At 42.4% G+C, this 22,851-nt stretch overlaps 2 protein-coding genes across 3 annotated transcripts; both read left to right on the top strand.

The window, feature by feature from the left end:
* The first annotated feature begins 6,907 nt into the window (after nucleotides 1-6,907).
* Nucleotides 6,908-10,654, top strand: Commd3 (COMM domain containing 3). The gene is made up of 8 exons (XM_075970591.1): nucleotides 6,908-7,089; nucleotides 8,370-8,481; nucleotides 8,598-8,661; nucleotides 8,757-8,791; nucleotides 9,123-9,183; nucleotides 9,271-9,327; nucleotides 9,413-9,472; nucleotides 10,326-10,654. Exons 1-8 carry the CDS (start codon nucleotides 6,951-6,953, stop codon nucleotides 10,383-10,385), a joined length of 588 nt encoding a protein of 195 aa, XP_075826706.1. The 5' UTR covers nucleotides 6,908-6,950; the 3' UTR covers nucleotides 10,386-10,654.
* A 1,039-nt stretch (nucleotides 10,655-11,693) lies between these two features.
* On the top strand, nucleotides 11,694-21,107 carry Bmi1 (BMI1 proto-oncogene, polycomb ring finger). Of its 2 annotated transcripts, none has more exons than XM_075970589.1 (10): nucleotides 11,694-11,886; nucleotides 16,244-16,374; nucleotides 16,685-16,781; nucleotides 17,310-17,365; nucleotides 17,455-17,505; nucleotides 17,615-17,723; nucleotides 17,802-17,841; nucleotides 18,124-18,222; nucleotides 18,431-18,511; nucleotides 18,599-21,107. In XM_075970589.1, exons 2-10 carry the CDS (start codon nucleotides 16,263-16,265, stop codon nucleotides 18,926-18,928), a joined length of 975 nt encoding a protein of 324 aa, XP_075826704.1. In that variant the 5' UTR covers nucleotides 11,694-11,886; nucleotides 16,244-16,262; the 3' UTR covers nucleotides 18,929-21,107. The 2 variants fall into 2 exon arrangements, with proteins under 2 accessions (XP_075826704.1, XP_075826705.1); XM_075970590.1 differs by lacking the exon at nucleotides 11,694-11,886 and adding an exon at nucleotides 12,126-12,245.
* The last annotated feature ends 1,744 nt before the right edge of the window (nucleotides 21,108-22,851 follow it).

Here is a 22,851-nt window from a genome sequence, read left to right on the forward strand (position 1 = left end):
CAGGCTGGCCTCGAACTCACAGAGATCTGCCTGCTCTCCTGTATTTTATAGAGAACTATAAATAAGATTTAAATTGTTATCTTATGATGATTTTAAGGTACTCCAAATGATTAAAAAAAAGCCTGTGGAGTTGAATAATTTCATAAATATTGGTAGTAGAAGTCCAAGTTTCTAATTTCATGGATTAAATTGACTATATAATACAATTCTCCATTTCACCCTGTTAACAGTTAACAATGTTTTCTTGGTATTTTATTACATTAAAAAGTTTTTATGGGCCCGGGGATGTAGTTCAGTGGCCGAGTAATTGCCTAGCCTGCAAGACCCTCAGTTTGAACCTGAGCTCCAGACAGGAGAAGAAAAAAGAAGAAAAAAAAAAAAGGAAAAGAGTTTGTAAACTCTGCTTCAGCCCAATCTTTTTCCTTAAAATACAGATGAAAACGCTTGCACAGAGACTTCTAGCCTGGGCTTGGGACTTGTGCTTACTTAGCAAGCGCATGGCCCTGGATAAATCTCCAGGAGCTCAAAGAAAACAATTCTAATCTAGAATGTAACATTTGAAAAAATTACAACATTATATTTTAAAGCTTAACAAACCAATGCAACTAGGAGAAAACACTGAGCTCAGGGGAAGAAGCAGTGGGAAAGTTGTATCTGCTTTGTGGCGCTTGCTTTCTCAACAGTCAGAAATTGTTGTGAAGTTATTCTAACGATGCAAAGGCTGTTCAGAAAAATTCTATCCATGACGAAATGTGAGAAGTGGAGACACTAGGTTTCCTAGAAATTACTTTTTTGGCTGAATTGTTTACAAAATTGTTTCAGGTCTATGTTTTATTTTGGAAGGAGAAATAGAATATGCATTTTGTTGAAAATAACATATTCATTAACAATCATAATTAAAATGTTAAGTTCTCGACTAGTATTATTTTAAATTGTATATGTATTTTAAAATTCTAAAACTTCTATCTACTGTCAGCAACAGTCTCCCTGTAATGTATATAACCTGTCGCTTCTCTGGGCTGCTCTAAAGTACCGCAGACACCTAGGCGAGGTCGTCAAGTCCATCTTCGTCAAGCTGCAGAGTGCAGACTTGTGTTGGAGGGTTCTTCAGAGTCAAGTTCCCACCAGAAGGTCCACATCTCGCAGAAGTGGGGCTTCAGCAAGTTTCATGTAGGTATGGTTGCCAAGCTCATCCCTGATGGCTTTGGGGGCAAATACCCGCCCCCCCCCCCCCCCCCCGTTATATCATGGTTCCCCGGAAAGGCAAGCTCTGCACCCCTGAGGGCTTCCACTGCTGAATTCTACACCCCACCAAAGCATGCTCATTAATAAATCTCACATCTATCCTGAAAACAAACAAACCTTTTTTCTGGATCTTTCTTTGCTAAGCTCTTTCAAAATCATTTGCATTTTTGTGGGTTTGTTTTTAGCTATGTTAGGGGTCTGATCTAGGGCCTTGTATGCACTCAGCAAGTGTTCTGTTGCTGAGCTACAGCCTCTGTCTCTTTTAAAATTTAATTTTCTTTTAAATGCTTATTTTAAGTGAGTTCAAAGTACATTTAACATAGTCTTTTTAGTGTTTATAATGCATTTAATTCAAACCATTCCTTCTACATGTAATGTTCCTGCTGGAATGTATCATTTGATAAGTGAATATAGTCAACTCCTGCAGTTTATAAGCAAGGACAGAGTCTCGTTATCTGAGATTTCATCCATAAAACATTCCTTTCTCTTTCCTCGGTTTGTTTTGATTTTCCTTTGAAAACTTAATTTCATTGATTAAAATAAATGAGACTATTTACACTTTAAATTTTAATATGTGAAAAGCATGTTCTCAAAATGCAAACTTTAAAAATTATTGCTATAGGCAATGATATTACCTGGCAAAGGCTTATTTGTTTGTGTTTTGCTGGAATTCATGGATCTAATCAAAATTTCAATTTCTGAGGCCTGAGAATATATCTAGCAGCCAAGAGGGAAGATATGGTCAGAAAGGCCTGTTGTGGTTAAGATGTAAAACACCTGGAAACCAAACAGCTTCTGGGCACTGCAGTTGCTGATCCTGCTCTGTGGGAATCAGTGCAGCTAAGGAAGTCTTAAGGGAAGATAAACCTAGTTCATCTTTCTCCTTCCCATTCACACCCACTTCTTATTTTTAATTCACTCTCTTCCTTTATCTCTTAAAATTATCTTAACAATGTAGTGGACAGGCTGACCCGTGAGGACTTTGATATACTCCTCAGCACAGACTTGTCCCCACGTGTCTGCGCTTCAGTTTCACCCTCAGCTGAACCACGGTCATAGCTGACACCCATCAGTGATGTGGGAAACTGAAGCTGTGATCTTCATAATTCAAACACGCATGCATGCACGCACACACACAGAGGCAGAGAGAGACAGAGACAGAGAGAGAGGCAGAGAGAGACAGACAAACACACACAGAGACAGAGAGAGAGACAGAGACAGAGAGACAGACAGACAGACAGAGAGAAGCAGAGAGAGACAGACAAGACACACACACAGAGGGACAGAGAGAGACAGAGAGACAGAGAAAGAGGCAGAGAGAGAGAGACACACACACACAGAGACAGAGAGACAGAGAGAGAAAACTGTGCTATTGAGGGCCTATGTTCATTGTCTAACTAGAGTACTTAATCTATTTTCTAGAACTTGCTAGATGACTGACCAACTCCTAATTGTCACAGCTGTTCACTGTGATAGAAATAAAATCGATGTTGTTTCAGGAGTAAACTTGCTTTTAACACCTTTTTTTAACGGTAAATAGCTGCCACTTCGGCCACTTGATGAGTTTAAAGACAAATTAGTGCTTCCCATTAGTGCGGAAACTCCAAGACATAGAATGCAGTCCATTCTTTTCTCCTTGGATCATGCACACACTCTCTCCTCCTCATTTCTTCCTAGTTTCCTCACCTCTAAATTAAAATTTGTCTTCATCTTTGACAACTGACATTTGCTCATTTCCATTTTCTTCTCACAAAGCATGTCCTCATTTCTCTTTCACAACGCTGGCATGTGTAACTCAGATATTCCCACGTAACTACTGTTTTGCTTTAAAGTAAGAACTTGGGCATCTTCGTATAAAAGTTACCCTGAAGCCCTAAAGGGAAGGAATTATTTACTATATGCAGAAAGCCGGTCTAGTTGCAAAGACCTGATACTACAGACATGTAACTTGATGCCCACACAAGTCCCTTGAGTTGCAAACTCTTCTTACTCTTACTTTAGTGGCTGACAGAGCCACAGCCTGGCCCCCGTGGCAGCAGGTCCCACATTTCAGACACACAAAAGATTTGTCATGATCTTGACTACAGAATTTTCTATTTGCAAGTTTTAACAAAATTTGTACCCTTCTTTCAGGAAAGGCCTTGAGATGTTCCTTTAAACAAACATCTTATCAGCGTGATGTTTTAGTCTTTTTGAACCTTAGAATTAAACTATTTAATTTTCATTTTTGTTCAAATTTGAAGTTCTTATACTTTATATGTATTCATTTAAAATGAGAGATAGTACAGAATGGTGAAAAATCTTATCAAAATGGAAATTAAGCTATTTAGTATTTAATTTCAATGCCTTAAATTAAAATTTAAGGAGAAAAACCAAAATGCTCGTGCCAAATCACGATCATGACTTTTCTGAGTGCTTTAGAGAACATTTTTTTCGTGGACTTCTGCTTCTGTGGCTCTAATTTCTTTAAGTCACCTCACATTTCACCTTTCCTCCCATAGTGACTCTGACTCCATTGAATTTAATTTGCATTTTGTTCTTAAATACACATATAAGGACTAAGTTAGACTACCTTAAGGAAATTATTCTATGCATCTAAATTAATTACTGTAGCAATGGCTGTTTTAGAAATTATTTGAGATTTCATTTTATATTTAACTTGAAAATAAAAGCTTTAGTGCCTCCTCTTAATATTCAGGTCACTTGAACTCTGAAATGTTTTTGACCTCAACTACTCAAAGGTCATGCATAACCCAGTTAAATGTCCTTTAAACTGTCCAGTTACAGTAAAGGACAATGGAAAAAAAACCAATAAATTCTATTTTCATTAGTGAAATTTTTAAGAGTTTATTATAATTAATCATCAAAGAAAACATATTGAGAGCAATAAGCAAAATGTTTTTTGTTTTGTTTTGGTTTTTGGTATGGGTAATCTTTAGATATTTGTTGCCTTCTTCTCTCTCCGAGAACGAGCAGGTTGTTTGATGGGCAGGAATCAAATAGGCCCTCTTTCCTATAGTCTGGTAAACTTTGGCATATCTTGTAGGCCTTCCTGAATATTAGCTTTGATTTCCTGTCCACAAATGTCTAATGGCCTCTTTAAACTACAGGATACCTCCTCTCAGTTTGCTCTGCACAAAAGCAAAAGTACTTGTTCATCTAAAAATTGTTTCTTAATTCATAAAACTAACAAATGTACAATGCTAAGACGTTTGGGGAAGGCTGATCACAGAGATCATATTAAAGTACAGGTCAACTGTCATTGTAACGGCAGTGCAGTGGCCAGCATTGAGTTGCTAAAACAAACAGAATGTTCAAAGGATACAACATTCTCTGAAACTCTAAAACATGCTTTTAAAAATGATGCTTTTGAGTTCTTGAAATAATATCTAGGTTCTTAAAAAGTAAAACAAATTTATCAGTATGTGGTACTTCATTATTTGTAACAATAGAAGCAAGGTCCATTGTTGACATGAAGATGTTTGAATGCTGATATTTTCAGCTCCCCCCAAGTCTTCTTTTAAAATGCCCTTTGAGGTCAGACACAGTCCATTGGCTTTGAGTCTGCAAAAATTTGTAAAGTTTAATGAAGTTTGGTTTCAGCCTGGAAACAAAATTGTTAAGTACTTGCTTGCTTACTTTGAGAATGTTATTCAGTTTCTAGCAACATAAAATGCATTGATTTTACCACTGCGGCCAAGGAAGTCTGCAGCATGACTTTGGATGCACATGTCTCTATACATGGCAATGGCTTGTCAAAGACACACGTGCTCATTAAATGAAATATTTAGTCCTGTGTCTTCACCAAAGGGAATACAAAGAAATTTAAATGGTAAGTGTTAGAGTAAGAAAACCCAGTTATTAGCATAATAAGAAAACATTATGGTTAAATTTTTGGGAGAGCTGGAAATGCAACCATTTTTGGGGCCTAATGCATGAATCTCTTGATACAGAAGAGCCATACCCTCTTATGCATTGGCATGTGGGCAGGAGGGTGATGTGAGGCCATGGGGAGACAGCCATCGTGAGTTTCTTAGCTTTGCAACCCCTTGTTTGCTACTCTTTTCAACGACAGCATCTTAGAAGCCCATGCTCATCTTTCCATTTTTGATTCTAGACTATGATCAGAGCTATCAAATCTAATTCTATTTGAATGCTAACACTCGGTGGTCCTAAAATGTGTAATAAACAGAATGTTTCGGTGTTGTTAATATTAACATATAGATGGTTCTGCCCTGTAAAATCAAGTTATCTCGAAATTTTTCAACTGACATTTTATGAGGGTGCAGAATTTAAAAAGAAATAGAGACGAGGAAAGAAAGAAGAGCACAATTAATACGTGTTTGTTTCCTAAGAACCCTAAGGAGACTTCTAAGCCTTCCCCGCTGTGTTCTCACCTGGAGACAACTGCTCCTGCTTTCAAAGTTCGGCTGAGCAGCGCTATTCAGCTTGTTGGAGGCTAAAACATTGCGTGCTGTTACTGTGAAGTGGGGTACTGTCCACACGTCGGTGAGTCGTGGCGTATTGACTTCATTAATAATAACCTTTCCCCCACAAATAGGCACCGAAATTAAGGCAAACAAGAGTGGTTCATGTTGAATCTGACGTTATGTGTAATTTCTCCGGAAGAGTAAAACACGTTTCTTGTTCCATGGCTCTTTCCTTCATCCTTCAAAAACTGGACTTTTTTTTTAAGTTCTCAACTCTCTTTAAAAAAAAAAAGCCTAACGTATATTTACTTCGTGGTTTTCTTTACAAAGAACTATTCTTGTTCTCCTAAGCCAACTTCGTAGTTAAAAAAGGGGGGGGGGGGGGGACGGGGAGGGGGAGTTAAACTTTATACAGGATTTGTCTTTGAAGTTATGGGTATCTGAAAAGGTAACTCATTTCTACTGAAGATCTTGCCGTTCCTAACCGTACTTTACTAAGATAACCATCTCATATATATTATGAAGACTCTACTGAGTAATTAAAGCCACGGACGTAATAAGTTTAGGAGCACAGAATTTATATGACAGAGTGCGTTTGAAAGATATTTATATGAAGTAGCATATAAAAATTTTAATAATCCTGTCAAATATGTTCATGAATAATTTATTAATCTGCCAATTGTTAAGTACGGCGCGCTCACACCCGCTCTTTATGCCTGTGTCTCCGTGCACATAACACAGGAATCTATTGCCATATTCCTGAAATGACAAAGACGAGGTAAAATTGGTGTATTTAGCTGTCTACAGCCCCGCAAAAGGGCAGCGCTGCGGGTTAGGTCGGCGAGTAAGACACGCAGCAGTCTCCCGCTGTCCCGAAGCCCCGCTTCTCGCTGCGGTGGCAGTAGACTGATTCCTTGCCCCCCAGCCCCGGGCCCCTTGGGGACAGAGCGGGTGCGGTTCCAGGTGAGCGCCAAGCGAGTCCACTGGGCATCCTCGGTCGCCGAGGCCGAGGCCAGCGGCTCCAAGCGAGTAGGAAAGGCCGGCGCGCCCGGGGCAAGGCCCGCAGAGCGGCCGAGGCCGAGAGGCCCAGCCGCCGCCCGAGCTTGGCCCGAACCCTCCCGAACCTCCTCGAGCCGCCTCCCGAACCTCCCCGAACCGTCCCGAGCCATCACCGAACCTCCCCGAGCCGCCCGGCCGCGGGCGCGCGCGACCGATCAGCTGGGCGCGCGTCGCGAGTCACGTGGTGCGCATGTCGAAGGTCACGGCGCGCTCACAATGGAGCTCTCCGAGTATGTGCAGAGAGGCTTCCAGACGCTGGCGGATCCCGGCTCCTTTGACTCCAACGCCTTCGCGCTTCTCCTCCGGGCGGCTTTCCAGAGCCTGCTGGACGCCCGGGCGGACGAGGCCGCGCTAGGTAAGCGGCTCGCCCGCCGCAGTGGCCTGGGCGGAGGGGCGCCCGGCAGAGCCGCCAGCCCGGCGCCGTGGGCACAGCCCCGACCCCGGCAAGTCCCCGGGCTTTGCCCGGCGCTCGGCCCTAGTGTGGGGACCCGAGCGGGCCCTGAGCGCCCTTCTGCCCCTGTGGGGCACCTGCAGGCGGCCGGCTCCACGCTCCTGGCCTAGTTTTCCTGCCACTCTCTTTGTTCCTTTGTAAAGCCGCCTTCAAGTCTTGTTTGTGGCCTAAATGTGTGGGGTTTTCAGCCTTCTCGGAGCGGCGGCTGTTTTGACACTTGGACTTCAACTGGGGAGGTCCTGGGATTCAGGCTCCCTCGGCTGGACTGGAGGGGGTTGAAAAGGGTCAGTTTCGGCTGGGTCAAACAGCATTGACATTTTCCACCTAGAGAACACCTCCGGATCCTGCGATCACTGCAACACTGAAGTTGTGTGTTAAATCCAGCTTCCCCTCCCAGAACCTTCAAGTAGGGCGCATAATGTTTTTTGTTCTGCAGCGGTTACCAGGAAGAGAGACAGTTTAAATGTCTGTCTGGTCGCATAATGCCGTTGTCATGGATTAAGAGCGTACTTTAAGACAAATCACTTCTAGGTTATTTCCTTAAATGTATCAACACAATTCAGATCTGTTGTGTCTGTCCCCCGCCCCCACCCCTCACCCCCGGTTTCATACTCGACACTTGGACAAAAAGTCTGAAAGTGGAAGCTGTTTTTCAGGCAAAAAATAGTAACCACCACCTGGGTTAATCTCGGAGAGGGGTGTGTGTGTGTGTGTGTGTGTGTGTGTGTGTGTGTGTGTGTGAATAGTGCGATTTTGAAATTTCTGTTGTACATCCTAATGTATGCTACTTTCCTGTCAAGCTTCCTTGGTGTATTTATGTCCACGGAACCAATTACTCTTAAAATGTCATTTTTTGAAAATCATTCATTTTGAAATTTACATTATGTAAACTACCTTCAGTTTCTCCTTTGCTTTCAGTCCACCCAGCAACCACTGCCCTTTTTCTTTGAGGCCTGGTATTTTTAAAGATATTGGGATAAAAATAAAAGGTGATGGAAAGAGATCGACAGCACATTATTGACGTATTCTGCTTATTGTTGTGCACCTGACCTTGTTCATCCGTTCATTTACACTTGAATTTTTGTTACCTTTTTTTCAAAGGAAGCTTTACCCAAACCAAAATAATCCCTCTTAGGGACAGGGGTCTAAAGAATTTGTAATCATTAGCAATTAATTTATTTTAGATCACCCAGGCTTGAAACACATCGACCCCGTGGTTTTAAAGCATTGTCATGCAGCTGCTGCAACTTACATACTGGAGGCAGGGAAGCACCGGGTTGACAAATCCACTCTAAGGTACAGGCTTTATCTAAATGACCATTTACTTTGTAGGTGGTATCTTTGCAATTGTAACGTCAATCAGTTTTTAAAGACAGAGACTAAAACCTTGGTTCCCCCCCCCCCCCCCCCAGCACTTACCTCGAAGACTGTAAATTTGACCAGGATCGGATAGAAATATTTTGTACGGAATATCAGGTTACGTACTTTAAACTTTTAAATTAGCAATTAGTCCCCTTTCCCCTGCTCGTGTTTGTAAAAACGTGTTTTCTTTCTTTTTTCCCCCTTCCCAGAATAATAAGAATTCTCTTGAAACCCTGCTGGGAAGGTAGGTACTGTATTAGGTGACAAGCTGGGGCACTTTTCACTTGTGGGTAATGAATAGAGCGTGCTGGTGTGAAACAAAACAGGGCCAAAAATCCTGGGATCCTAACCCAAAAAAAAGGGCCAAAGGGCATGGGGACCAGTTGAAGTTAGACTAATGTTTTTAAAGATAGAACTTGATATAACCTTAATGCTTTTACTCTTTGGAATCTGATGACGAAGTTGAGCAGAACTTTAAGTTCAGAGTGGGATGAAGTGGTTGAGGAGAGAAGACGTGGTTTAGTAGATACTGAAAGGTTTTCTGTAGACACTACAAAATTACCATTGTCTTTCAGTATAGGCAGAGCTCTCCCTCATGTAACTGATGTTTCCTGGCGCTTGGAATATCAGATAAAGGTAAAGTTTAACAAACTCTTTGTAGAAGGATATAGGGAACTTTCCTTTTTTTTTAAGGTTAAATCCTAGTGTTTTCTGTTGTTTTAGACCAATCAACTTCATAAGATGTACCGACCTGGCTATCTGGTGACCTTAAATGTAGAGGTATGTACAGACCCTGGTCTACAAGTTCATGTGCAACACAAGTGTTCATTGCCTTCTAATAAACAGCATTTTTCTTCTTCCGTAGAACAGTGACTCCCAGTCCCACCCAGAGATTAGCTTTAGTTGCAGCATGGAACAGTTACAGGTACAGTATCAGGATCTCTGAATATGCTTTTTCCTGTTTGAGAACTGTAGTCCATCTATCATCAGACAATGAAGGTTGGTTCAGGGTTTAATGGCAAAGGGAGAATGGAATGCAGAAATGTAGCAGATTTTTAAAAAAGTATTTTTAAAAGTATTTTTAGAAGTATGATAGTAATATTTCCAATAGCATGTATTTGCTGTTTTCTCTAATTAAAATAGACTTCTCAGTAAAATTTATCATGTGTCTGATTCATCAAAACTGAGCAAAAGTAAGAACAAGGGTTTAAAATGCCTTTCACAAAGTAATTCTCCAAAGTTGTATTTTGAAAGCTGTAGTTTTAAATTACTCTATAAAGGGAAAGTTACATAAGTTCTTTAAACTTTTTATATTGTTAATGTAAAACTGAAGAAATTGAATTTTCGTTGACTGGTGGATATGACAACGAATTTCTTTCTTACCAGTTAAATAAAGTGAAGATCATCCCTGGAAATTTGATGAAATTGAACATTCCAGAGACATCTGCAGCCATTTTATTGTAAATACTAGCGAAATTTTAAAAGGTTAGAAAATGTGTGTGAATCAGAACCTTTCTTAGAGAAATTGAGACATGACTTAGATATTCTCTGGCTGCAAAAATTTTGTGAGAAATTCTCTTTTAATTAGAACTTGAATAGCTGATTCGAAGACAAGGTCCTGTGAGGAAAGGAAAGCGCTTCTTCTGATTTGCCAACAGTTAAACTCCGCTGTAAAGACTCGTTAGGTGTTCTTCCGAGTTTTCTTCTTGCCGCTGCCTCCAAGTTGGGTGCTTCCTTACTTGTATCCCAAAATTGTGACATGAGTGTACATCTTTTAGGACTTGGTGGGAAAACTTAAGGATGCTTCAAAAAGCCTGGAAAGAGCAACTCAGCTGTAACTTGGGACCCCAGGAGCCCAGAGGAAAAGCAGACGCGCCTTGCTCCTGCAGGACCGTGGGAGCTGGATGTCATTTTCAGGAGAAAAAGAGCGCCCTTTCGAAGTTACGACACCCATTAAGTTTTGACACTTTTTTACACATGTGAAATGGTTAGGAGAGATACTCTTAAGCATCTGAATTTTCAGTATTAACAAGCATTCCTTTCTGAGCGTTTTGAAGCCCTAGCAAAGTATTGGTCCCTGAATAAATAAGGTGGTGTTCCCACCAAAGGGCGGTGTTCGGTCTGGAGTTTGTGTGTGAGTGACGACTATGTGTGCGAAGCAGCTCCGAGTGGCGCTGCCTCCGGACGCCCGCCTCCCCGGGTCAGGCGCCGCGGGAAAGGTGTGCGGGGAGCCGCGCTCGCAGCCTGGGCGGCCCGTTACCTGCTCCCGGCCCGCTCGACCCTGCGCGCGGAGCCAGCCCGGCCGCTCCCCGCGCGCGCCTCTCCCCGGTCGCCAGCGGGCGGGGCGGCCGCTGTTGTTTCCGCGGGCCTGAGTCGGCGCAGGTTCGGCGGGGCCGAGCGGGGGCAGCGGCCGGGCGCCCCCGGCGGCGGGCCCCGCGGACGTGTGCGCCGCGAGCGGGAGACGCGGTGGGGGCGGGGCGGGGCGGCGTGCGGGGCCGAGCGGGCCGCGCCGAGAGGAGAGGGCGGCGTGTGGCGCTGTGGAGAAATGCCGTCGTCGCGGCCGCGGCGCGCAGCGAGGGGAGGGGGCTGGGTGCGCGGCGCGCAGGGGAGGGGGCGGCCACGGGCCCGACTACACCGACACTAATTCCCAGGCCGCCCTTAAGGAATGAGGGGAGCACGTGACCCGGCGGGGGGCGGGGGGAGGGGGCGGGCGGACTCCGAGCCATTTTGGAGCCGGTGTCAGTTTCCACTCTGCCTTCAGCGGTGCATTTTTTTCCACCCTCCCCTCCCCCTCCTCATCCTTCCTCCCCTCCCCCGCCTCCCCGCCCGCACGCACACTCGGCGCCCCCCGCCCGCCCGCCCGCCTCCCCCACGCGAGTCTGAAATAATAATCGTAGTATTAAAGGCAGAGAGCGGGCGAGACAATGGGGAGGTTGGCGAGGGAGCCCCGCGCCGGCTTAGCAACACCTCCCAGCCCCGCAGAATAATACGGCTCGGCCCCTCCGCGCGCCCTCCCCCGAGCGCGGCCGGGAGGCGGCGGCTGCGCCGAGGAGGAGGAGAGGCCCCGAGGAGGAGGCGGCGGAGGCCGCGCGGAGGCGGAGGAGGCCGCGCGGGAGGAGGAGGCCGCAGCGCGCAAGCAGGAGGCCGGCGGGGGAGCGGCATGAGCCGAGCGCGGCGGCCGCGGCTGCTCTCGGCCGCGCTCGGTGCCCATTGACAGCGGCGGCGGCAGCTCGCTCCAAGATGGCCGCTTGGCTCGCATTCATTTTCTGCTGAACGACTTTTAACTTTCATTGTCTTTTCCGCCCGCTCCGATCGCCTCGCGCCGGCCGCTCTTTCCGGGTACGTAGGAGGCGAGGCGCCGGCGGGCCGTGGCCGGGGACTGGTGGGGGTCGGGGCGGTATGGTGGGGGGGCGGTGGAGCTGACAGCGTGGGCAACCGGCCCGCGCCCCGCGCCCGCGCCCGCGCGCCCGCCACCTCCCGCGGCGCCGGACGCCCCGCAGCCCGCACCAGCGCCGCCCGGCCGCGCTCCAGCCGCTCCAGCCGCCGCCCGCGCCCGGCCGCGCCGCGCCGCCCCACGTTTTAGTTCCCCGCTCCCCCGAGCGCCCCCCGGCACCCTCGCGCCGCACATGGTCCCCGAGAGCGGCACTTGTGTCTTCAGCCTGCGCGGCTCCCGCGGCCGCTGCGCCCTTTGTTGAGAGGTAGACTTTGCTGAAATGGGGACGGGATCCTGAGATCGGGCGCTGCCTGGGTCCAGTGTCTTCCCTCCTCTCCTGAAGAAAGGGCTCTGGAGGTCTTTGAACCTCCAGGGAACGCCCCCATTTTATAGGGATGGGTACTGTGGGGGGCAGCGATCCCGACGAGGTGGATGTTAGGCTGGGGAGAGCCCGGACAAAAATGTTATTAACTTAAGTTGGAGGGACACTTGTGTGAAATTGGATGGCTGGTAAGATGGCGGTTCCCAGTTGTTTCCAAGGTCTTGTGCATTTATGTTGGAAAGGGTAAAGTTTTCAAGGTGTTATTTGTTGGGAGTCCTGGACAGGGGTACCTTACGTACTTGGGGCGAGCTCTCCAGGAGGTGGGCATTTCAAATTTAGAGCTTTGTTTTGGCGTGAAGACGGCGACTGGTCGTTAGCCTTGCTGAAGGCTCCCTTTCTCTGTCCACTTCTCCCCCCCCCCCCCATTTTTCTTCTTTTCTTTCGAAGACACTACAACTTTGCCCTGTTCTGTGGGATGCGCAGAGACTCGTGGCTTAGGTCCACCGCGTTGTATAGATTTTACTAAATGTCAGCATAGGTCATGTAGTAAGGGGATGCTTTGGGGAAGGAGTACTAACGCATTGATTGCTTATGTTTACGTAGTCATTTGGACTTGACAGCACTGAAGCGTGATCTTTTCCCCAGAGCTTTACAGTTAATAATTGGAAATAAACAAGGAGAGAGACTTTGATCATTCCCAATTGCAATAAAAGGATTTAGTGGGCTTAGTGGTCACGGTTCAATATCTGAAAGAGAATTGACTGTTAACCCCTTCCCTTAAAGTAGGCAAAATTTCGGGCATATTTACCCAAATGCAGATGTATGATGTTAGCTCAACCTATTTTTATAGGAGACCCTCCCCCTCAGCCTTTGGAAACGCATCGTAAACCGTAGTAAAGACTTGATCCTAAAGGATGTAAATTGTTGACGGCATGTGTGTAACCAAGTTGTGAGACGATGTAGTGACACTGGGTCTTAAATAGACGAGTTACAGAATTTCTCAGAGGTTGATTTTTTAAGTAAATAGATATAGATGTATCCAGTTCTTTTCCATATATCTCCTATGAAAATGCAGTATTTGAAATTACCTACCAGGGCAAATCATACTCTTGTAATAATAACTTAAAGCTATGTAAAATATTGTGTATGCATGTGTAGACACTCACATATGGTCACATACAAACTTTTGTAAGCCAAGTGAGCATTTAGATGTATTTGATAAGTCCATTAATGCTCTACCACTGAGTTCTTGGATGTACGTTAAGTATCCTAATAGGCAAAGTTCTCTCCATGAGTCAAGTCACCTCCAACTTTCCCCTCCTGGCATTTGAGCAGTGAGCCCCCAAAGGGATTATGGAGTTCATTTGCATTTCTTAGGTTGCAGTCAGCAAACTGATTGTTACCATAAGAGCTTGCTTCTGTTTTCCGTCATTTTGACCTTACTGGTGTTAGGCCTCCAACTAAAAACTGACAGCTCCTACTGAGTAAGCTATAAAAGCATGTTTTAACTATTGAGTATTTTCAGCGTTGTATGCTTGTTGTATTTTTGCTGGCTTACAGGCAGTTTCTCTGGTGCAAGAGATTGTTTCTTAAGTTTTTATTAAGGATTCCAGAAAATCTTTATTAGGTTGTCAGTACTATCCGGTAAGATAAAATGATGAAGAATTGAGGTTTGTATCAATAGCAAAGTGATAGTTGATTAGTACTGTGAATGGTTATAGGAAAAGGGGCCAGATTATTTTCAACTGAGGTAAGAGAGTTGCATGAATTCTAATTTAAGGTGAATTTGAGAGCCTTTAGTCAAGTTTGTGTGCCTGAAATGTTCCAGGGTAATTAGTGATCACCTTCTACGGAGGCTCGAGTGTTCTTTGAGTTAGTATTTGTACTTAGGTAATAGAATGTGCCTTGTGTAACATGGGGAGAGGCAGGGCCCTTTGGTGAACCTATGGTGCCTGCTTTGTAGGATGTGCTTCTTTGCCTAGGCAGAGTATCAGCCTCGCTGGCCATCTTTCTAGGAAAGACCCTGTGGTCTCACCGGGGAGTTTCCTTTGAGCAGTAGGCAGGGGTCTTTAATCACCAGGTATGGTTGCATTAGGATCTTGCTCCTCTTTAGAGACATGATTCCACCCACACCTTCTCTACTACTTAGATCGGTGCTATTTGTTGACAGTATTCAAAACAAGTAATAAAGATGCTCTCTGTTTGAAGTTACTGAGCCACCACCATGGAGAAGCTTGCTTTGTGTTTGGGCCATCTTTTAGGACTCACTGTTAGTTCCAGCCATTGGGGTATGCTGCTTGTTATTTTCCTCATCTGTATTAAAATTTCCTTAAAATTAAAGCCCCATTGCATTTTCCTAAAAATTATGCAAGTTCCTAGATTTCCAATACAGACAGCTTTGAGGCTGCATTTCAGCCAGGTGTAGAAAGGTCAGCCTTGGTTAGAAGTCTGCAATGAATGAAAGGGTAGTAATTGGAGCTGCATCCCACAGCAGTACACTGGGTAATTGACTTCCCTGATTACTTTCTGCTATGACGTTGCTGACAGTTCTCAGCTGTGAGTTTTCTAAAATGTATCTGTTGGGATTACCATTTCATCTTGTGAGTATTGTATGGAAGTTAGGTGAGAAAATAGCATTTGTTTTTCCCTTCCAATCTTTACTCTGGTTTAGCTTTGGGAATGGGATGGTCACATGGCTTTTTACATGTTGTCACTATCCTATCCACTAAAGTAGTTTTTCTTGCCTCCAGGGTAGTTTATTCAAACGGAGGTTTGTCCCTCCTTCTCTTCTTGTAAAACAGATTTCAGGATTTAGCCCTTCCAAAAACTTTGCATGGCTCATCTGATCTACTGGAGGACTTATTAGAGAAGGGAGCCTTAGAGGTTCAGTTCAATAAATGTCTCTGCAACTTGAGTCTTGTCGGGTTGGAGCTAAGTGCACAGTTGGCAATTCTCAAAAGATCTCTAAGTGAAATTTCTGACGAAGTGATTGCTAACAGGACAGACAGAAGAAAAAAACCCGGCAAGATAAGAAAGTAGCACTTCCCTCCCAATGGATGTGGAAGAAATCCGGAGAGTGTCTGGAATGACCGGTACACTCTCTTTGGGGCTGGGACTGCGGTGGCAGTCACCCGAAGATCCGCACCCTACGACCCAGCCCCGCCCCTCCCCCCGCACCCGCCACCCCGCACGCCCGCAGAGGCTTGGCTTGGCCAGCTCCTCGCAGAGTTGCAGCGGTGGCCGGATGCCAAGTGTAAGTGTAAGTTGCTATGGAAACCCCAACAGAGGCGAGTTCCGAATCCGGAGCAAGACCTAGCCCGGGGCACCTCGGGATCCGCCCCTCACATCCCGCTGGTGTCCGCAGCGCCCAGGCCTCAGGAGAGGCCCACGAGGTGCTTCTGTTCTCGGCACCCAGTCCGGAAATGCCAGGGATGCAGGAGGCAGCACCGAGTGCTTTCTCTTTGTGGGGCCTGAGCCCTACCAGGTTCTGGTTGTTTGAGCCATCTGAAGAATCCCGAAGTTTTTGACTGGAGGACCTGCAGGAAATTCCACAGTAAATTCGGAGACTTAGATCAAGCCCCAGTGACATGTAAATATCTGCGGGGACTGCATGGTGTCTGAGGAGTTGGAGGACAGATGGAAGGAAGAGACCTGAATCCACCCAGCTCCCAGCCCCCATTCCAGACCTTTTCATCTCGCTCCGGGAATGATCTGAGAGGCCAGAAGTAAATTTAGTTGGATCCTTTTACACCATTTCGGTGGAGGTTATTCTGATCTCATTAGTAAATTCCTTCTGTGGAAAACGTTTGGAGAGTCCAGCTGTACAGTGTTAAACAAATTTTATGAACTACCCAGCATTTTAGGGTATACAGTTACTGAAGAGTTGTGGAGATCATCTGAGTCTCTGTTTGAATTATAGTCAATATTTTTGTGTCTTGCAGGATCTTTTATCAAGCAGAAATGCATCGAACAACCAGAATCAAGATCACTGAGCTAAATCCCCACCTAATGTGTGTACTTTGTGGAGGGTACTTCATTGATGCCACTACTATAATAGAATGTCTACATTCCTGTAAGTACATGTTATCTTGTGGCTGTATAGTTCACAGCTCATTCTGGATGATAAACTAGCAACATTCTCACATTCCTTGGAAATGTTAGCACACAGTTGTGGGGTTTTCTTTCTCTTACATGTAGTGATTTGTTGCTGGTTTTGTTACAATTAGGCAGTATGTAGTGTTCAGGGTATTTATTGGTTTCACTTTTTTACTTTGAGAAATACCTTTGTCATTTCCCATCTTTGAATTTTCAGTTCTGATAGTTTTAATGCTTGAACCTTTATTTTCCACACTTACAAAAAAATTTTCTGTTTCTCTTTCTAGTCTGTAAAACATGTATTGTGCGTTACTTGGAGACCAGCAAATATTGTCCTATCTGTGATGTCCAAGTTCACAAAACTAGACCACTACTGAATATAAGGTAGGAAAATGCTGAAATTTCTTGGTGGTAGTGGTTACTGGAATTGCATAATTCACAAGCAGGGAAGGCATCCCTGTTTTTGCTTTGAAGGAAATTTATTCTTTAGTCTTAATCTGATATGTGTTCTTTCTGGGGGATAGGACTTTAATTTCTTGCCATCTTAATGAAGACTATGTTTCGACAAAGCTCAGTATTATTCCAGTGTTCTAAGGTGTCTTTTCTGCCCTTTAAAACTAGTTTCCCTGTTTTGTGCATTGCCTTATTGATTCAGTGATGGACAAGAATAATTTTCCACTGTTCCCATATTCCTTTCTGTGTTCTTAGTTACATAACAGACAGGCAGGACAGACAGACAGCTTCCTTTGATCCAGTGGGTATGAAGAACTACTACAGCACCCTCACTGTTTCCTTACCGCTGTTCTTTTGCACTGTATCACAATCAGTAAAATACCCACAACACAAAAAAATACCAAAAGCTTAAGAACATTTCTAGTTTTGCCATATTAATTGATTCTTACTCTTTTTTAGGTCAGATAAAACTCTTCAAGATATTGTATACAAACTAGTTCCAGGGCTTTTCAAAAGTGAGTAACTTGATTAAATAAATTTTTAAAAAACGTTGGTTTTACCTGTTGTACCAAATTTCTATATTTCCCCTTCCCATGCCTTTCAGATGAAATGAAGAGAAGAAGGGATTTTTATGCAGCTCATCCTTCAGCTGATGGTAAATTGTGGTGGAACAAAAGATTTTTATTTGGGGAGGAAAATTTATTAAAAATTTATATACAAAATACTCAGTTTTTTAAAAATCAAATTTCAAAATGTCTTTATAGCGTCCAATGGCTCTAATGAAGACAGAGGAGAAGTTGCAGATGAGGATAAGCGAATTATAACTGATGATGAGATAATCAGCTTGTCCATCGAGTTCTTTGATCAGAACAGGTAAGTTCTGCAGGAAATGTGTGCCATGTAATGCAGTTATTAGATACTTTGTCTCACCAATCATTGTCTGTCTCTTAGGTCAGATCGGAAGGTAAACAAAGAGAAGTCTAAGGAGGAGGTATGTCCACATTACAAAAACACATGGGCCTTTGGTTCTCCATTTTATGTTGTCCTTTACAATACTCTGGAGTCATGTGATGGTGTTAAATGGCCAAATAGTGTTGGAAAATAGTGTTGATTTAGTATTTTTAATAGTAAATTCCAATTATATCTAGTTGAGAGTTTTGTTGCATTTTGGTGTGGATATTAGTACCTTTTATCATATTTAGGCAATTCAAGCTTTCTTTTTACCTGAAGGTTAGGAATTGAGAGAAAATTATTTTTGTAAATGTGCTTATAGGTGAATGATAAGAGATACTTACGATGCCCAGCAGCAATGACTGTGATGCACTTGAGGAAGTTTCTCAGGAGTAAAATGGACATACCTAACACTTTCCAGGTACCCACCCCATGCATTTCATGTAGATTCTTACATTGTTTATTTTTTTGGTTCGGCACCTTAAAAAGCAATACAATGAAACCTTAAATTTGGTGGCAAAGTTTAAGATATCTCTTAAAATAGCTGGTAAAGATGCTTTTAAAAATATTTTGGATTATATTTAGTGTTTGTCTTTTTGTCACTAAATACTTGAAATATACTTCAATAGATTGATGTCATGTATGAAGAGGAACCTTTAAAGGATTACTATACACTAATGGACATTGCCTATATTTATACCTGGAGAAGAGTAAGTAGCTCTCTACCCTTAGCTCATGTTGGCCAAATTCATGTAAAGAATTGAGAGTGATAATTCTTTTTCTTTTTAACTTTGTAGAATGGCCCACTTCCTTTGAAATACAGAGTTCGACCAACTTGTAAAAGAATGAAGATGAGTCACCAGCGAGATGGACTGACCAATGCTGGAGAGCTGGAAAGTGACTCTGGGAGTGACAAGGCCAGCAGCCCAGCTGGAGGTATTCCCTCCACCTCTTCCTGTTTGCCCAGCCCCAGTACTCCAGTGCAGTCTCCTCACCCACAGTTCCCTCACATTTCCAGTACCATGAATGGAACCAGCAACAGCCCCAGCGGTAATCACCAATCTTCCTTTGCCAGTAGACCTCGAAAATCATCAATAAATGGGTCATCAGCAACTTCATCTGGTTGAATCCTGAGACTGTTAAAGATTTTTCAGCCCCTGATTTAGATACCTTCATCCATTACAGCTTTATAGATGCTAATACATGTGACTATTGTCCAGTTTGCTTTCTTTTGTAGTGACATTAAATTTGGCCATAAGAGATGGACTAGATGTGATACATCATCATATGGATGTTAATTGAAAAGAAAGATTTTTTTTTCTGTAAAGAACTGGGTTTTGAGAAGGCAGGCAAGATTTTCTGTGTTAGGAAAGATGTGGAATGGTTTCTGTGCCATTGTTTGGATTTGGAAATGTTCTGCAGTGGGTAGAAACATTGGGCCATAGTTTGTTAATCCCAACTAATGCCTACATTACATTCTCTTTGATTGTTCTTGTTATTATGCTGTTTTGTGAACCTGTAGAAAACAAGTGCTTTTTATCTTGAAATTCAACAAATGGAAAGAATAAGCATAGAATAATGCATTCTATGTAGCCATGTCACTGTGAATAACAATTTCTTGCATATTTAGCCATTTTAATTCCTGTTTGATTTTTACTTCTCTGTTGCTACGCAAATGATCAAAGGAAACTTCATTTTACAATCTGTATGCCTAAAAAGCGGGTACTACCGTTTATTTTACTGACTTGTTTAAATGATTCGCTTTTGTAAGAATCAGATGGCATTATGCTTGTTGTACAATGCCATATTGGTATATGACATAACAGGAAACAGTATTGTATGATATATTTATAAATACTATAAAAATATTGTGTTTCATGCACTCAAAAACAGCTGTTAAAATTCTCCAAACTGGTTCGACCTTTGCAGTTACCCATAGTGCACCCTGTGTTGAGGCTTACTTATCACCAGCACAGAATTTGTTTCAATGCTGATGACTAGTTTCAAATCCTTTTCCACTTAGAAGCAAATGGCAGATCATCATAGTTCTGGCTTTTGTCCAATAATACCTTCAAAATTAATGTTACAGTAAAGAAAAATTTTAACCAAGGCAAATGGAAATAGTGTTTTAATTTTCCATTGGTTAAATAGAATTGTGTTTTTAAATACTATTATCACTGGAATTCTAAAATAGATTTTTAAGTCAACAAGCTAATTGCTGAAGGAAAGCATCTTATCTGCAATGATTTTAGTGTATGTGGCATAATAATAATTTCAAATTTAAGAGTTGTTTTCATAGTTAACGGAATCTGCCTTTTCTGTATTGTCTGGAAATAGAAGCAATTTATTATGAGTTTCTACAGGTATTTTTAAATAGAGCAAACATGTTGAATTTAAAATATGAATGACCCTACCAATTCTGTTTTGCTTTGGTCGAACTTAGTGTGTGTTCATCATCTATCAGTTGTTTGTGAGGATGTTTATTCTATATGAATATTATTTCATGTTTGTGTGGGAAATTGTAGCTAAGCATTTCATTGTCTGCAGTCTGCGAAAGAAGCACAATTCTATTGCTTTGTCTTGCTTATAGCCATTAAGTCATTACTTTTACATATATTGCTGTTACTTCTGCTTTCTTTAAAGATTTCAGTAAATGATGTTTTATGAAGCCACAAAATACATATATTTTTATTTTGACCTAAATTTGTACAGTCCTATTGTGTGTGTTGTTTCTAATTATAGATGTAAAATTAAATTTCATTTTTAATTGGAAAATTCAATAAAAGATATTCATTTAGAAAATAGCTATGATCTTTTATGAAAAAAATGCTATGAAAAGCACAATGTGCATAAGTTTTGGGAACCCTGTAGTGGATTACAAGAGCTAAAGCCTAAGGAGAATACATTGTCTTCAAATGATGTTGCTAAGTAAATGCTTTGTTGTATATTGCTTGAAAGCCCAATGAAAGATGTATCTGTTTATTTACAACCTTTGAAGCAAAAGTTACCAATGTTTGCCAATTTTTGGTGAATTTAACTCATTTTTCTAGGCTTTTCTCAAGGTTTTCATGATATTATCCAGGACAGAAGACATCTCACCCTCTATGATGGACTTATTTCTGAAACTGCTTGTTAAAATGTCAGAGGCACTTAAGGCTTACACAGCAGTGTGTCACCATACTTGAAAACACTTCCATTTATTGTATCTGGGAAGAGGCTTTTTACCCTTACTCAATTTGAAAACTGCTTAAGCTTAAAAGATATTTCAGTCAAAAATTGTCTTTTAATAAAACAACAGAAAGATGAGTCGTGGTTTGCTTCTTAAATGACTAGTCATTATTGCTCTTACCATTGAGATTTAAAACCTTTGCCAAGTTAACACTTTAAAAATTCTCACCTTAAGAAAGTGAAATCTATTGAATCTCCTAACTTTGTAATTTACCAAATTAGGGTACACGATACATGAAGAGTTGATTTTAAAGTTTGACTTTTAATCCCGTGTATTCTAGAATGCTAGAATACAAAGTTAACCAAGTGGTCTACAGAAAAAGCCTAAATTGATCCCACAGATACTTAGCTTAAAGGTAGAAAGAGAAAAGGGGCCCTGCTGCTGTTGTGTAAATAGTGATCTATCTTGCTTTACACATGCATAACACTTTCCAAGTACTTTTTACCTCCTAAATTGCCGGCCGTTAATTGCAGAGTAGAAAAGGGTTGCCCTTCAGTTGACTTAACTAGTTAAGCACATTGCTTCATTTCCAGCGGGCGTCTGTTCAGAGGGTAGTTTCTCAGGAAGCAAAACCTAACAAGAGCAAACTGCTGGGACCTTTCCTTTATCTTTTCCTATTTTCCCCAAGGTTTGAAATTAAACTACCAATGATGTCTTTCATTACACTGTAATGTTTGTGTGGGCCTATCAACAAGTTTTTTTTTTCTTCTGAAGCCTATAAGAGGAACTTAAATACTCACATGAGCTACTCACTACTTGCACAGATCAGCGAGAAATGAAGATGTATGATCTTTTTATGCACTCCATAGCGTTTAGATGCAATAGGATTCAGAAGCACTCTGCACCAAGAACTCAGCATCCTGGGGTGAAGGAAGTTGTTTTGCTTTTCTCTTTGTACTCTAAGGTTTAGTGTACACCTTTCCTCCCATCGCTCCAGGAATGACAGAAGTTCTAATGATGCTTCCATGAGAGATTGAAACTAACAATAAAAGCTCTTACTCAAATTCCATTTAAAATAACAGGACTTCCATGATGTTAGATCAGTACATCTTCTAACACCACACAAAAACCTCAAAAATTGTATATCCCTTTAAGACACCTAAAAGAATGGGAGCACAGACCGCCTACTCTAATGTAAAGCTCTTGAGTTAGATACATATATATATATACCTCTTAAGGATGTCTCTTCCTATATAAAATGAACAGTACAACAGGTGGGCCGTTTCCAAAACGACCTAAAAAAATCCCGACTCCTGAAACAACAGCCCTCCTCCAAAAAATACCTCGTGAATTCAAATGGGACAAGGAAGAGAAACAAGTTATCACATTCCAGCCAGTAAACGTGGCTTGAGAAACAGTACCGCGGAATCCCTGAACCAGAGAATCGCCCTGCAAATCTCAAGATCACCAGCTTTGATTATGAAAGTCTCAGAAAAATGTTTACACAGTCTAGTGTTTCCTGTTTCCGCAGTTAATTTTTAAAACGTTTTTTTTTCTTTTGGTTCCTTAAACGGATTTCCTTTATTTGCATCAGTTTCTTTTTCTTAGTATGTAATTTCTGGAGGTCTTTGTCACATGAAGAACCTCACTAACCGCCTTCACCAAGACGACGACGCCAGAAGTCATTTATCATTCCAGGGACTTTACAGGTTTTCTTAAATGTTCAAGTGAAAAACTCATCCCGAAATCTCATTGAGCCCTTTGAAGGAATAGTAAAAGCACTCAATAAAAACTTGAGTGGAATTACCTTTTCTCTGACTCTCGCCATAAAAATAGTACTTCCGGAGATTATCAGAAGAACTTTAAAAAAAAAAAAAAGCT

The sequence above is a fragment of the Microtus pennsylvanicus genome, chromosome 4 (assembly GCF_037038515.1).
Source record: "Microtus pennsylvanicus isolate mMicPen1 chromosome 4, mMicPen1.hap1, whole genome shotgun sequence".
NCBI lineage: Eukaryota > Metazoa > Chordata > Mammalia > Rodentia > Cricetidae > Microtus > Microtus pennsylvanicus.